The sequence below is a fragment of the Trichosurus vulpecula genome, chromosome 4 (assembly GCF_011100635.1).
Source record: "Trichosurus vulpecula isolate mTriVul1 chromosome 4, mTriVul1.pri, whole genome shotgun sequence".
In the NCBI taxonomy this organism is placed as follows: domain Eukaryota; kingdom Metazoa; phylum Chordata; class Mammalia; order Diprotodontia; family Phalangeridae; genus Trichosurus; species Trichosurus vulpecula.
Window position 1 is genome coordinate 245,145,116 of NC_050576.1, and position 16,973 is coordinate 245,162,088.

At 42.1% G+C, this 16,973-nt stretch overlaps 1 protein-coding gene across 4 annotated transcripts in view; it reads right to left on the reverse strand.

Moving 5' to 3' along the window:
- TNIK (TRAF2 and NCK interacting kinase) overlaps window positions 1–16,973 on the reverse strand; it is a 436,634-nt gene that overhangs the window by 24,413 nt on the left and 395,248 nt on the right. For 2 of the 4 annotated variants that reach the window (XM_036754966.1, XM_036754964.1), the window contains 4 exons: window positions 11,557–11,721; window positions 2,747–2,861; window positions 2,429–2,521; window positions 1,607–1,777 (listed from right to left, as the gene is read on the reverse strand). In XM_036754966.1, coding sequence (XP_036610861.1) covers window positions 1,607–1,777; window positions 2,429–2,521; window positions 2,747–2,861; window positions 11,557–11,721 — 544 coding nt within the window. The remainder of the gene's footprint in view (window positions 1–1,606; window positions 1,778–2,428; window positions 2,522–2,746; window positions 2,862–11,556; window positions 11,722–16,973) is intronic. The other 2 variants (XM_036754967.1, XM_036754965.1) reach the window with 1 other exon arrangement.

Sequence of the window (16,973 nt, forward strand, 5' to 3'; positions counted from 1 at the left end):
ATTCTGCTGGCTATATTGTTTGCCTCCATGTGAATCAAGTGGGCAGGAGATGGCAGGTTTGCGGATTGTTGGCAGATTTTCTGTCACATCTAGATGACAGCCCACCTTCCAACTGTCGTGGCAGGTCTACATATGGTAGCCTCCATACCTCAATAACTACCACCTTGTGCCTCTTCCCTGTGGGTGAGACAAGTGGATCTCTACCTATTGCCAGCCCCTTGGTGATTGGCCTCAGTGATCTGTTCAGGGTACTGGCACTTCCTGAGGTGTTCCTTGGAAGATCTAGACCTATAAGCCTTATACTTGTTTCAGAACTCTGGGGGGCAAAGGTCCACCTCCTTCCCTGCATCCTCTAGAGGGAGTCCTGTTTTCCTGTACTCCTCTTTCACTTTTTAGTCCTAGCCTTTCCTTTTTAGATCATCTCTTTTCTATCCTATCTAGAAACTCTCCATTCTCCCTAACAAATAGGACTGAAAAGAGTTCTTTCCCTTCCCAGGACCTTTTATAGCATAGTATAATGAAAAAAGGAGCAGCTAAATGTTGCCCGTGTGCACACAGCACCAGACCTGGAGTCAGAAAGACACCTCTTCAAGAGTTCAAATCTGGCCTCAGACACTTACTAGCTGTGTGACCCTGGCCAAGTCATTTAACCCTGTTTGCCTCAGTTTCCTCATCTGTAAAATGAGCTAGGGAAGGAAATGACAGACCATTCTAGTATTTTTGTCAAGAAAACCTGAAATGGGTTCGCGAAGAGTTGGACATGACCAAAACGACTCAACAAAAACAACGACAATGAAAAGAATACTCGCACTGGAGTCAGAGGACCTTAGTTCATATTCTACCTCTGATACTTACTGTGTGACTTTGGACAAGTTTCATTTAAATTCCTCAGGCCTCAGCTATCTCATCTATAAAATAAACGCGATGGACTCAGTGGCCTCTGAGGTTCTTCCCGGCTTAAGATCTACAAGTCTTTGATGGGCTTTGAGCCACACGTAGAAGATAAGCATATACTTGGGGAGCATACATGCAGCTCATGGTCTCTGGTTTATGATCCTATGTTTGTATCATTCTTATCACACTAGTTAATATTTACATAGTACTTAAAATCTGCAAAGCACTTTACAAATATTATTTCATTTTATCCTCAAAAAACCCCTACGGGTTTGGTAATATTATTTCCCATTTTACAGACGGGAAAATTGAGGTAGCAGAGTTCAGTGAAGAGACCTGCTCAGGGTCATACAGCCATTCAATGTTGGAGGCAAGATTTGAATTCAGATTTTCCTAACTCCAGGTCCAACCTTCTATCCTCTGTACCTTTTGGGTGCCTAGCTTTCATACATCACACCCTTTCAGGTGACATGGACATTGTAATTTATGAGAATTTTAGGTGCCCAGGCAGGCTGGACAGGGAGATGTTTCTGAGTAGAGAGCACCTTCCCAAATGCTCCTCAAATCACCTGAGTTCCGCACCACCCCAGATCTCAGTGGTTCAATCTGTCCTTGCTTTACACACGCAGCCACAGCCATTGTGAACCATCTTTGCCCCGCTTGATGAGCTGAATTTCTGCCACCAGGCAGGGAGAATAAAGAAATAACTCACCCCACAGAGCAGCACAAAGGATTTCGGAGTTGAAGCGTTTCTTGTATTTCCGAATCTCAGGTGTGTCGCTGTGTGGCCGAATGTTTGTTGGGTTCACGTTGACCACTGAAATCTTCCTGGCTTCGTTGAGTTTGGCCTGTTCTTGCCTTAGTAGCTCACTGGTAAATAGAGCTTAACAGACAAGGAAAAAGAAAAAAAAGGATGAGAAACTTAAATGTAAAGTTAATTGGATGTGAAGATGACAAATGACCAAGACTATTTTCTGAAATGGGCTTGGAGTGCATCATGGAAGAGAAAACACCAAAGAATCTCTGAGTCCAACACACTTTAGATTGTTTGTTCTTTTGTCTTAGCAGCAGCTCAGTCATAAGCCATCATGGAAGCAGTAAACTATGAGGTCAGTGTACCGTGCCAACATGGACCGTCTGGGAAGTTTAGTTACATGTTAATATTGCAAAGTTTAGTTATGTGTTAACATCGCAAAGTTTAGTTATGTGTTAACATCGCAAAGTTAGGTATTTGGTTTTAACTCTCACATCCCCCATCCCCATCAGTAAAGAAGAGATTGACTTTAAAGGACCCCCACAAAAATCAGTGGGTCAATCTGTCCTGGTAGGCTGAATTTGACGATTAGTGAAGCTCCGATGAATTTTGGAGTTTTGGTTAAGTTTCCAGATAGGAAGAAAGATTATCTAAACTAGCCAGACCCTTGCAGTGGGCAACATACACCTAAGAATTCAATTCAATTCAACTCAGTTCAATTCAATTCAATTCCACTCGACAAGCATTTATAGAGCGCCTACTGCGTGCATAGCACTGTACCTAGAAATCGCTCTTGGGAAATGTATGGCACTTCCTTTAAGTCCAGAAATCCCTGAGGACCAGCCTTTTCTAGTGTCCCCGGATACCCTTGGGCTCCAAACAGAAACAGAATAAAAGAGATGAGGATAAAAGGGAAAATAAGGAATTTATTTTAGTAAACCTAAAAACAGAACAAAATCCAAACAACTTCCCTTTGAAGTATTAGTTCGAGTAAAACGTCTTACGTTAATTAATCGATTCCTTCGTTCTTTATATCACATACAGACCAGATGTGGAAAACAAACCCAGGCCCAATGACACGGCGCTGCCGTGGCTTACCTGTGGCGGAAGATTCCTCATCGTCATCCTCATCGTCATCGGTGGGGGACGTCTGGTACACTCTGGGGTCAACAAACGGGGTGAAGGAGGCTTTGGTGCCGCTCCCCATGGCGTACTATTAAACAGCCAATGAAAGCAAAGCTTAGAGCTCTCATTTAACCATCAACAAAGCAAGAGCAAGAGTAGAAAAGAGTAAGATTGGAAAAAAGAACGAAGGCGCAATCCCACCGACCCGGCTGTCCGTGCCTTTCTCTTTCTGTAGGTGCTTTCCAGAATCGAGTTACTCACAGTTGAGTTGGGCATTGACAGAATTGCCATCTCAAGTTCTAGTTAGTAAATGACTAAGCCAGGACCGCGCATGGTACCCTAGTATTGGTTCAAGGTGTTCTCCGGGCCTGGAATGCTCTCTCCTCCCCACTGCTGCCTGGCGAATTCTGCCCCAAATACTTTGTCCTCCAGGACACTTTCCCAGATGCCCTGAGTCAGCAACGACCCCTTCCCCCACTCAGTGCTTTGTTTGTGTTTCTCTAATAATCCACTTAATATATGTTATTTTGAACCACAGGTTTAGAGCAAGAAGGAAACTTTGAACTCATTTAGTTCCTCTCTTTTAAGGAAGCTGAGGGACAAGCAGGTATAATATCTTGCCCATTGTCACACAACATGGTACAAGCAGAGCTGGGATTCAGGGCTAGGTCCCTCCCAAACTACCTTGTGTGTATTTGTATTGGTTACCTTTATGTTTATTTTACACATGTCTATCTATCTATCTATCTGTCAGTTTATTCCCCCATTTCCCCCACTTCCCCATTAGAATGTAAGCTCATTGTAAATAGCGATTGTCTAATTCTTTGTACCAGTATCCCCAGTGCCTGGCACAGTACTGGGAACAGAGTAGGTGCTCATATATAACTATTGACTGAATGGATGTATGACAATGTTTGATTTTGTGTATGCATCGTATCTCTGGGGCAGCTAGATGGTGCAGTGAATACAGTGCTGGGCCTAGAGTCAGGAAGACTCTTCTTCCCGAGTTCAAATCTGGCTTCAAACACATGCTAGCTGTGTGACCCTGGGCAAGTCACTTTACCCTGTTTGCCTCAGTTTCCTCATCTGTAAAATGAGCTGGAGAAGGAAATAGCAAACCACCCCCTGTAACCTAGATAAGAAAACCCCAAATGGGGTCACAAAGAGTTGGACACATCTGAAAAGACCGAACAACAACAGAAATCATTTCTCTGTGTTATACTACAGGCTCCATGAGGGCAGAGACAGCGTCTTACCTACACTTAGTATTTTTTTCCTACCTAGCGCGATGTTCTGTGTGTAGTAGGCACTTAATAAAAGTTGAACTAAATCGAATAGCATGGGAGCATGTATGCTTTTCCCTTTAGGTCTAATGCAAATCTCACACTGTCATGGAGGCTTCAAGAAAAGATGGCAAACTTTAGTGTGGAGGGAGGAAAAGCTTCTGAAGTGAGAAATGCAGTTGTAATCTTTTTAGCCAAACAGATCCTTCCCATTGGTTTCAGGGCTTGGGCATTTTGCCTTCAGTAAGTTCTAGGGGATGCCCTGAATCGGTTTAAGAGAAGCCTGAAGGTCAAGTTGACTCTGAGATCATAGGTTCCTACAGCTTTAGATTCAGAAAGTAACTTGGAAAGCATTTAGTCAAATCAAGGAGCATTTATTAAGTGCCCACTGTGTGCAAGGCTCTGTGCCAAGCACTGGAAATGCAAAATAGACAAAAGACAGTCCCGGCTCTCAAGGAGCTCCTGTTCAAACAAGATATATACAGGATAAGTCCAGCCTTCTTCATTTAAAAGATGAAGAAACTGAGTTATGGAGAGATAAAGTGACTTATCCATGGTCACACTGGGTAATATCAGGGGTGGGATTCGAACACAGGTTCCCTGACTCTAAATCATTCCCCTGAGCCACATTCCACTGTATCATAATTATTTCACCCAGCATTTGATGACATTGCCTTAATTCATTGTTTATATTTGTTTTCTCAGAAAAGGCCATATTTTTGGTCCTATAACTGACCGCTTCAAGGGATCGCTGGGAATATTTCATTTTGGGGCTGAGCTGAGGGAGTGTCTAACTTTAGAGCTCTCCCATTATGGTGACTGGTTAGCTGCAAAGGGGGCATGAAGCTCAGGAAAGAGACAGAAAGAGCAACTGAGGTATCAGAGTGAGAGGGGCTCATTGAATCTATTGAAGGAGACTGAAGTTCCTCCTTTTCATCTCCCCTAGAACTTCCCAATCTATACTACCAGAAATGCCAAGATGCACTCTTCAGGTACTTGGGACACACACGTCTACTCTAGATGCAGTGTGATAAGGTAGAAGAGTCAGAAGATCTGAGTTCCAATCTTGCCTCTTATGCTTACTACCTGTGTGAGCCAAGGCAGGTCACTTACTTTCTCTGGGCTTCAGTTTCCTCATACGAAATGAGGCAATTGAAGCAGACAGCTTCTGAGGCTTCCTGCAGCTCTATCGATATGATCCTATCACCTTGTGTTGCCTTATTGGGTCAAGGACGCGACCCAGGGCTCCTGCAGGCAATGCTGGCAGAGGACAAGCTCCAGCATGCGTACGCACTTGGAGAGGCTTCAGCATGACCTTAGTGGGAACTTTTCACTAAAGGAGAGTGTCAGAGACACTTGCTGATAGACGGATTGTGGGAAGTAACAGTCTAGCTAAATTTGGAAAGGTTCACAGTCCAAAGTTTGGCCACCAGGTAGGTGATTTTCTTTCCTTCCTTCCTTCCTTCCTTCCTTCCTTCCTTCCTTCCTTCCTTCCTTCCTTCCTTCCTTCCTTCCTTCCTTCTTTCCTTCCTTCCTTTTTTCCTTTTTCTCTTTCTTTTCCTTCCTTCCTTCCTTCCTTCCTTCCTTCCTTCCTTCCTTCCTTCCTCCCACAGCAACTCATAAATGTATAAGATCATGGGATGTGAGCTGGCAGGGTTATTCTCATCTAGACTAACTCCCTCATTTGGCAGATTGGGAAACTGAGGCCTAGGTTACAAAAGACTGTGAACTCCTTGAGAGAAGGGACTGGTTTGTACCTTTCTTTGAACCCCCACTGCTTAGCACAGTGCTTGTCTCATTTTTTTTGTTGCTGTTCAGTCCTTTTTCAAGAATGTCTGACTCTTTGTGACCCCATTTGAGGTTTTCTTGGCAAAGATGCTGGAGTGTTTTGCCCTTTCCTTCTGCAGCTCATTTGAGAGAAGAGGAAACTGAGGCAAACAGGGTTAAGGGACTTGGCCAGGATCACACAGGTTGTAAATGTTTGAGGCAGGTTTGAACTTTGGAAGAAGGATGTCCCTGACTCCAGTCCTGTCACTCTATCCGTAGCACCATCTAGCTTCCCCATGCTGGACATAGGTGCTTAATAAATAAATGTTTTTGACTGAGTGACAGAGGTAAAAAGCTGTGGAGCAAGGATTCAAACTCATGGACCGAGCACCTGAATTGGGGTACCCTTACATCTACATCAAGTATTCTTTCCCCATTAGATGTTGTCTCTCCAACCTACTAAGGCAAGGAAGGATTCTGATTTGCAACAGTGAAGGAAGTAGAGTACCCTGCCCCCACCTTTGAAATCAATGGTACTAAATATAGAGATATACGTCATGTTATGCCTCAAACATCTCTTTCTTTTGATAAATCATATATGATCTGAGACTACCAACAAAGGAATTAAAAAAATAAACCCATGAATCAAAGAAAGGAAAACATAGGAAATAATCTTAATTCTAAATGCCTCCTTATACTTATAAAGGCCAAATTTAGCACTTTAAAGGGAGCCATAATAATGGCTAGCATTCTCTTCAAGCTAAATCAATCATTCAAGTATGGATTAAGCACGACTATGTGCCAGGCTCTGTGCAAGGTGATGGGGACAAAAACTGAACAGCCCTTCAAAGGGCTTACACATCGTATTGAGGAGATAGAACAATATGGATAAGAATATATAATATATGCATATATTATATATAGTTACATATACTGTATACTATACATATTGCATATATTTATATATGTGTGTGCATGTGCGTGTGCATGTGTATTGTATGTGTATACATCTCTCTCCCATCCCAAAGTATCCATGTTCTTGAAATCACTGCATGCACATCAAATTTATCTTTTAAACATTATTCATAAAACCTGGAATATTTAAGTTTTAGAAAAAATCTAGAATTTTTTTAACATCATTTAAATATGCAGATCATATTTTTTGGCAGGTTCTGTTCATCCTTTATACAAAAGTCTTCTTAGCAAGCTGTGGCTAGAAAGAATGACCAGTGGGCTCCTTTCACTCCAGATAGAACAGCTGGTTTCTTTTAGTCTAGCTGCACTGGACCAACAAATGACCTCTCAGTTCCATTGGTTCGAACCTATTAAATCTTAACTTTGAGGGATTCTTAACATTTTTGAGTGTCTTGGACCCCTCTGGAAGTCTGGTGAAGGCTGTAGACCCATCCATTCTCAAAATAGTTTTTAAATGCATAAAATAAAGATGAACAAAAAACCCCCAAAGTTTGGTGTAAATAAGGATGTGATCTTTTACCCATCCAAGTTCATGGACTCCATGAAATCTATCTGGACCCTTCTTCAGTGAGAGGTGGTCCATGAACCCCAAGTAAAGAACCTTGATGTGAAGGAACCTAAAAATTGAATTTCAGGCAGATCTTTGGACAAAGTTAATGGAATGATAGCTATGGCGTCTGGAGGCTCCCTCCTTCCAGACTGACTGCAAGCACACAGGATCAGTACAGTTGGTACTGGATGCCACAAGATTCCCCAAAAGGCAATTAGCAAATACATGGAAGAGGGCAGTCTATTTCTAAGGAAGCCCAGAAGACTCTTGGCTTCGGAGCGCTTCTCTTTCCCACATCCTTGCCATAGAGCCTGGTATCTGAGTTATCTGAGTTACAGTCCACCATGTCGGGGCCACTTTGTTAGGGGGAACCATGATTCATTCTGCAGAGTACCTGGGGAAGGTGCCCAGCTCACATTCACATATCAGCTTCACGAATACTCTCTCCTCTCCTAGGCTGTGCACACACTGTTGAGTCCTTGTTTTGGGGGACCTTCGCATTGTTTCCAACATTTAAGGGAATCTCACAGAACACACTTGCCTCAAAGTCCTACTTTTAAAAATTTCCTTGGGAAATGAGAGGAAATATTGCAAGAAATCCTCAAGATTGAGGGTCTTCAGAATAGTATCACGGATGCTAAACATGTGCTTTGCCATGCACAAATGGAGGAATTGCTCAGAACTTTCTCCATTCCATCCAACTAGGACACTTCCTGTCTTCTCAGTGTTCCCCTAGGAGGCAGGTCTAAAGCACGGCTCAACAACTTTTCTTTGGATGTAGGAGGCTGCCCCCAATTTTAGGAGCCAGATTAAATTACTTTTCCCCCATAGTACTCAAGGAAAAAGCAAAAAAATTCTCCAGTGTGTTTCCCATGGGTATATTCATTTTCAGCCTCAGGGAGAGCTAGATTATAGGATCACAGGCTTAGCTGTAAGGGGCTATGGAGGACAATCTGATCTAACCTTCTCATTTTATAGATGAGGAAAATGAGGCACATATTGGTAAAACGATTTGCCAGGGTTACATGAGGTGGGATTTGAATCTAAGGATTTTTTGAAGGGCTCCAAAAGGATGGTGAACATATGTGATCAGAGTAATTACTAGGTCATATCCAGGGAAGATGGAAATTGAGTTGTTCTTCCTTTATCATTTATATCCATCTTTTCTAAGGCAACTGGGTGGTATAATAGATAGAGTACTGGGCCTGGAGTCTGGAAGACCTGAGTTCAAATACAGCCTCAGACACTTGCTAGGTATATGACCCTAGACAAGTCACTCAACCACTGTCTGTCTTAGATTCTTCAATCATCCCTCCTTCCTTCCTTTCCTTGTACCCTGCTTGTATGAGGAGAGGGAAATTCAAGTTGTTGGGGGTACAGCGTAAGTTGAAAAGCCCAAAGAGCCCTCACGTGAGTGCTTACTGCTCCCTGTTCTCAGCAGTAGCCACATGTGCTTTGAATTTTTTCTTTTTAGTTGATGGTGATAGTAAAATTTGACCACTCAGAAGAATTAAGTGTATGCCAGCAGTCTGTAGAAGACTGCACCAAGAACATCGGGGAACACCATGATGAAATTGTTGGGAATCATGGAGCCCTGGCACCTGGTATTACCCAGTTCTGTCCTAAAGTACAATTGACTTCTTGTACAGATGCCCCATCCAAATGGTCTATCTTTAATGAAGGCGCTAAGCATGTCCTCATGGTTTATATAGGAGTCCGTGTCCTCTGGTGCTAGTTGTGCCATAATTGATTGAGTTGCTCTCCAACGTCTTCTGCGAAACAAGATCTAATCATGGGAAGCATAAGACAAACTGAGAATCAGAGGATCTCTGGATTGGAAGAGTCATCTAGTTTCAGGTCAACCTACATCTGAATCAGAATCTCCTCTAGTCTAAGGGATCATTAATCCTTGACCCTAATCCCTTGAGGGAGGTGAGCTCCCTACCTTGGGAGGAAGCCCATCCTCCTAGTGAGACGGCAGCAATTGTTAGCAACTTTTCCCTAACTCCGAGACTAAATCTGCCTCTTTGAAAATTCTTACCAATGTCCTTTGTCAGGTTTTCGGGGGCTTGTGCTGAACAAATCTAATTCTTCCTCTGGCTGGTAGTCTTTTGAATGATTAAAAAGAACTATCATGGTCCCCCTACATTTTCTCTTCTCCAGGCAAAACACCTCTAATTTGGAGGGACTCAGTACATCAGCAACATAAGAAATATAAAATATTAAAAGGGAGATAATTGTTGAGAAATATAAGTTTCTAATTGTGGACCTGGGGGATTTAGCTGTATTTCGATAGATCAGAGGATCATAGACTTAAAGCCGGAAGGGAACTTGGACATCAAAATCCTCATTTGACAGATAAGGAAACTGAGGCTAGAGGAGTTATTGATTTGCCCAGGATTACCCAGTGTATATGAGGTAAGAGCTGAGTCCAAGCCCAGCACTCTATAGAAGGCATCGCCGAGCTACTCCCCCTGACTCTTGTGAGAAGCAGGGCAAAGAATGGATTGGATTTTCCATTTTTGGAGTAGAGGATGGGGATTAGGCAAACATTTAGAAAGGAGGGAATGATAACCAACAGCAATGACATTTCTTCCATCCAGCCATGATCCTAGAAGCTTGTTGTTGTTTCATCATTAAGTTCTGTCTGACTTTTCATGACCCCGTGGACCATACTATCCATGGGATTTTCTTGGCAAAGATACTGGAGTGGTTTGTCATTTCCTTCTCCAGTGGATTAAGGCAAACAGAGGTTAAGTGACTTGCCCAGGATCACACAGCTAGGAATTATCTGAGGCTGGATTTGACTGAGATCTTCCTGACTCCAAGTCCAGCTCTCTATCCACAGAGCCACCTAGCTGTCTCCTAAGCAAATAGAGGTGAAATTACTTGCCCTGGGTCACATAGGTGGTAAGTGTCAGAGGCCAGAACTGAACAGCATCCAGAAGCTACATAGTCCTTAATGTGTACTCAACATCTGCTCCTCTGGCATGAAGCTTCTTCTCCCCACCTCATCCCTGACCCTAAGAGAACTGGTCTCAACTGCTTCATAATACTAGGTTCCAAAGCATGTGTTGAGACATGTCCTATGAGAGTGTTGGTGGACAAGATCAAAAGCAAGAGAGAAAACACTTTGTTTGGGGCTTTGTTTTATGATTCTTAGGTTTACATATAAAAATAAACTTAGTGCAATAAACTCATTTAGCAGTCCCATTGGAGAGCCAGAATGCTTGGTCCATAAGCATTGCATAATGGGAGATATTATTCTGTCTTTTCCTTGGAAGGTTTATATACCGGAAAGATGATATTAAATTCCCTTCTTTCTCCCACAAGTTGGAGTTTTGATAATGATCTTTCTGAGGATGTGCACACTTGGTGATTGTGATTCTCTTCCTAAACACGCTCTCAACCACATTTTATGGAATCCTGTTTGGCTATGTTCATCTAAATATGCAGCTCACATATTGGTCCTAAAACCTTTAAACTGTAGTGATCTTAACCATCACAGGTTGACATTGGACTGACCAGAAATCTTAAGGCCTGAGTGTTATGACCTGGCTCTTACTGAAGACCTGGGGAATCTTCCTGGGTTTTGGTTTCCTCACCTATAGAATCATAAGGGAAAAACTAGATGATTTCAAAGGGCCTTTCTAGCTCTAAGACTATGATTTAGAGCAGGGATCGGCAAACTATGGTAGAGTTATGATTTTTATCCTTATCAAGACTTTCCAGTGTGAAAACTCCCTCCACTAGTGCAGATCAGTAGCTTTCCAGAAGCTTAGAGGTAGCTAGATAGTGCAGAGGATACGAGTGGGGGACTTGGAATCAGGAAGACCTGAGTTCAAATTCTGCCTCAGACAATTACTAGTTAAATAGTCCTGGGCATGGTGCTTAATCTCTTTAAGCTTCAGTTTCCTTCTCTTGAACATGGGGATAATAATAACACCTACCTCCCAGGGTGCTGTGAAGATCAAATGAGATATTAGATGTTAATTGTTTTGCAAACCTAAGCTATTAGACGCTGGTTATTCTATCTCACACTGTTCTTTCATCTCTTCTCAGCAATGAAACCAGTAGAAACCATGAGAAAAGAAGCTGGAAATAATTACAGAGAATGTGGCAAGCTTCACCTCCAGCAGAGGTCAAGGGGTTGTTAGTGCACTCACGAGAAGAGGCAAGTGCTCAACCCTAGATGCTCCAGAACCTACTTCAGTCACAGAATCCATGTCTTGCTGATGGGTTGAGACGCGCCCAAGGGCCTCGGTAGGCGTCCCCGCAGGAGAATGACTTTGCTGCACGAGATCAGGGAGGTTGATGTGACCGGCAAAACCATTGCTGTCAGTATGCCCGGAACGTTTTTTCTCTCCAGATGACTGTGGAAGAACAGAAGGGAAAGTGAAATTACCCCAATGCCAAAGCCAATGCCACAGAGCCTTTCCTCACTGTCTCCATCACGTGGATTTAAAAAGTCACCAGGCACAGCAAACACCAAGAAGAAAGGCAGACTCCATCAGAAGAAATTCAATGTCAACTCTGACACTCCCCCCACTGCTGCCCATGTCCTATCAAAGTCACTGGACAAAGTATAAGCCTGGCTAATGACTAGCTCTTTAGGCTAGCATCTATGCAACAGAATCATTTGTTTCTGGGAAACATTAAAAATGGTTGATGACTTTCTTAGAATTGCCAATATTTTATATGCATCATTTGGAGCACTTTTATGAAATAAAAACAGCACCAAAGATTAGCATTTCTCTGCTTATTTTTTTCACAAGGTACATGTCTAATTTCCATTAATGGCTAACTGTTTAGAGCTGAAACTATCACCTTCCAATTAAGTGTAAGAACCACAATCCTAATTCATTTTATCATCTTTCTGTGTGTATTGGGTATCTTCTCTCTCTCTACACCAGGAGTTATCCACCATTCTCCACCTGGGCCCCTTTGGCAGTCTACTGAAGCTTATGGACACCTTCTCAGAGTAATTTTTTTAAAGGCATAAAATAAATACATAAGATTACAAAGGCATGGATGCATAATTTATAGAGGACTAGTAACAGAGTTGGGGTTCAAATCTTGTCTTTGATACATAATAACTATGTGACCATGGGTAAGTCACTTATGTGGCACCCTAACAAATACTAAGACTCTCAAGATACAGAAAGTTGCTGAAGATAGGGACTGTTTCATTGTCTTTGCAACCTCAACGTACAGGGCGAAGAATTGAGTAAGTGCTTAGTAAATGTTTATTGATTGATTGGTCTGGAGTATTCTGTTAAGTTCTTGGTACTACAATTGAGGAAATAAACTGGACCTTAAGCATAGGAATGGGACCAGAGAGGTCTCCATATTGTACAACTGAACCCATCATTTTCTCCCCCAATTCTCCTTTCTTCCTAACTTCTCTGAGACTGTTGAAGGAACCACCATTGTCTTGTCACTAAGGCTCACCACCTAGCTGTCATATTCCACTCCTCACTTCTCATTCTTGTGATGCCATTGGTCCTCTTCAAGAATGAAGGATGAATAACCACCACCACCAACTCTGTCTTTCATACCAAGTCTTGTCATTTCTACCTACATATTATATACACCTCTTTCTGGTCTGACATTGCTACCAGCCTCCTGTAGGCTCTCATTGTCTGGACCATCACAATAGCCAGCTGGGTGGTCTCTTTGCCTCAAGTCTCCTGCCACTCCAAACTATCCTCCACTTAGTTGTCAAATTGATCTACCTAAATCATAGGTCTGATCATATTATCTCCTTATTTAATCAATTCCAGTGGCTCTCTAAGATCTCCAGGATCCCATATTAAATCCTCTGTTTGGCTTTTAACACCCATCACAATCCGGCCCCCTTTGATCTTCCCAGTTTTCTTGTACCTTACTCCCTTCCACATACTCTGTGAGCCAATGACACTGGTTTCATTGCTGTTCCTCTCATATGACACCCCATTTCCCACCTCCTGGGCATTTTCCTGGCTGTCTCCCATGCCTTGAACTCTTTCCTTCTTCCTCTATGCATCTTAGCTTCTTCTAAGGTTATATGACTTGGCCGGGGTTGTATAGCCATCACCGGTCATCTTGACCTCTGTCTTGCCAATGGACTCCTATGACTCTGGAGGAGAGAGTGAGATTGACGACTTTGTGTAGCTCTGCCTCACTCGAATCCAACTTATGCACAAGTCACCACATCACCCTCATGATGTTATCGGTCCTCTTCAAGAATGAAGGACGAACAACAACAACAACATAGTTGCTAAGTAGGAGAGGCAGGATTTGAATCCAGATCTTCCCTACTCCAAGTTTGGCACTCTATCCATTGCATCTCATTGCCTCTCAAATTTTGTCATTTCTCTTCCTCCTCCATGTCCCTTCATCACCCTATGGATTACCTACAATGTCATTTGTAGGTGACGTCTCCTGTACCTCCTCAACATCTCTCATGTCTCTCCCCTTCCTCCATGCACACAGCCACCGGGCACCCTATTTCAGGCCTTCATCACCTCTCACACGGACTAGTGAAACACCCTCCCAATTGATCTTCCCATCTCTCCCTTCTCCATCCGCCTTCCAAATAATGACCAAAATAATCTTTCTAAAGCACAGGTCTGACAAATTTCAGTGTTTCTTGTTGCCTCTAGGCCAAAATACAAACACTTTACTTAGTGTGGTATTCAGAGCCCTTTGCCATCTGGCTCTGCCATACCTGGCCAGATTTCTTTCACAGTCTTCCCCCTTTGCGCCCTCTTAGTGCCAGCCTACGAGGCCTGCCTGCTGTCCCTGGAAGTTGGCGTTCTATCCTCCCCTGCCTGAAATACCTCTTCTCTTCTGCTTCTTGGAATTTTTAGCTTCTTTCAAGGCTCAGCTCAGAATTTATCTCCCGTTCTGAAGCTTTTCCTGGTCTACTGAATTGGAAAGAATTCTTGTGCTCCTCCAATTATCTAGTTTCATCCTCTCATTTTACAGAAAGGCTCAGAGAAATGAAATACTTTACTTAAGGTCACACAGACAATATGTAGCAGAGTCAGGATTTGAACCTAGCTCCTCTGACTCCGACTCCAGTAGAATGGAAGGAGAGCACAGATTATTTTTCATGTTTAATCTATAAATCCTGAGTGATTAGCATAGTGCCTGGCACATCCTGGTGCTTCATATATGTTTGTTGAATCAAATTGAATGGTGAGGTCTGAGGGTCTCAGAGCCAGTGGCTAGAATAGACTGGACATGGGGGTCATCAGAGTTGAAGGGCATGCTGAAGAGTAACTGAGAGGGTAGGCTATTAAAAGGTGCAACATTGTGAGGATATCTGCAGATGATGGCAGGAGATACAGGGGAGAGGAAGACTGCCAGATAATATTCTAAGTCTGGTACCCCAGGGTCAGCTGTGGCTGCTGTGAAGTGAGGAGAGTGATGACTGTGATGATGATGGTGATGGTAATAACTAACATTTACATAGTCGCTAACTATGAGCCAGGCACTGTGTTAAATGCTTTTCAATTACTATCTTATGTAATCTTCACAACAACCCTGGGAGGGTGCTATCATTATCATTCTTATTTTACAGCTGAGGAAACTGAGGCAAACAGAGGATAAGTGACTTGCCCAGGGTCACACAGCTAAAAATTGACGGAGGACAAATCTGAACTCAGGTCTTCTTCACATCAGATCCAATGCTCCATCTCCTGGGCCACCTCTGTATTAGGATGAATTGTGAACAAAAGTGTACCTTCACTAGTTTTTTCTTCTTCACAATGTCTCTTATACTTGCCCATTTGTTTGTGCAAATTTCTTTTAAAAAATAAGTTATATAAAGATCCTCCGTTGAATGGCTTAATTAATTTGGAGAGTATCATTAGTTTTGTTTGTTGATTTAACCCATCCATAAACATTGAATTTCTTCCAAATATTAGATCTTTATTTCTGAAAATATAGTTTTATGGTTTTTTCATAGAAGTTATACATATGTAATCTCTTTCTCTCTCTATGTGCATATATATGTGTGTGTGTGTGTGTGTGTGTGTGTGTGTGTGTGTGTGTGTGAAAGTTAATTAATTCCAAACTATTTAATGTCTTTTGTTGTAAACTGTGTTTTCTTTAAAAACAAAGTGATGTCATCTTGGTCTTTATTGTCATCATGCAAAAATGCATATGATCTTGTATCCTGTGACTTTTCTGAACTCAGCTAATGTCTCAATTTTTCTGTTTAGTTGTTTAGATTTTCTAGGTATATTATCACGTCATCTGTCAAGAATGATGCCTTGACTTCTTCATTTCCAGCGTTGATCCTCATAATCTCTTTCCTGTCTTAAATGTGATTGCTGGCATTTTCAGTGCTGTCAAATGGAAGTGGAGAACATTTGATTTTCTATCGCATATATTACTGGCTCTTGGTTTTAAGTAGGTTCTTTTGATTTTGTTGAGGAAGAATGCTTCTGTTCCCGTTATTTTTTGGAATTTTCATTTAAAACCATAAATGAATGTTAGATTTCATTAAAGACATCGCTGTACCTTTTGACATGGTCATATTACTTTTTAAATAATACTGAGCCAGCCTTGGCTGCCCAGTATAAATCCTATTGTCACTATGAATAATTTAACTATATTGATGTATTCTGTTAGCTGGTCTTTTATTTATTGTTTGTACCTCCAAACCAAGAGAAAAAAAACACGTGGCTGGTTCAGGTCGATTGTCAAGACTATGATATACAGCTGGATGAATAGCTCATGGGGCTGTACCACCCATCCATGTATCTTGGAAAGGCTCTGTAGAAGGCCAATGAATTTGGAGTTCAAAATTCAAAAGAAGAAGGAGGCCAGGCAGTGTTGCACTTGGGAAATTGAAGAAAGCTTTTAATGACCTGTAATTTCTCCCTGAAACAAAGGGCAATCTTTTTTAACACCAACATTTTCCTGGGAATAACGATGATAACAATAGCTGGCACTTATATAGTGTGTTAAACTTTGCAAATGCTTTACAAGTATTTTTTCATTTGCTCTCCACAACAACCCTGGGAGGTAGGTGCCATTATTATCTCTGTTTTATAAATGTCAAAACTAAGGCAGACAGAGGCTAAGTGACTTCCCTATGGTTACAGAGGTAAGTGTCTACAGTAGGATTTGAACTCTGGTCTTCCTGATTTCCGATTCAATGCTCTGTTTTCTAATGGAAGACTACAATCTGAAGAATTTAAGTTGTGGGTAACCCAAAGACACACTGCGCTGAGGACACTGTAGCATATTACTAATGAAGAATTACCCAGAACAAGCCCCATCAAAGATATAATATCAAAGGAATGTCTACCCAGATGCCATCCAGCATTATGCTGTTGTTAAAGAATAAAATGAATGGCACCTTGTATTCTAGGTCTGTTGCATCAAGTTGTTATTTTGCATAGCCCCTCACGGCTGGGATCCTCTGCCTCATCCCCTCTGACTCTTGGCTTCTTTCAATCTCAAATCTCACTTCCTGAAAGAGATCTTTCGCCTCAATGCTAGCACCTTCCCTTTGAGATTACCTCCCATTTACCCTGAGTGTTATATATCTTCACTGTCATACATAGTTGTTTGCATGTTGTCTCCCCTGTTAGAATGATCTCCTTGAGGGCATACAATGTGTTTTTGC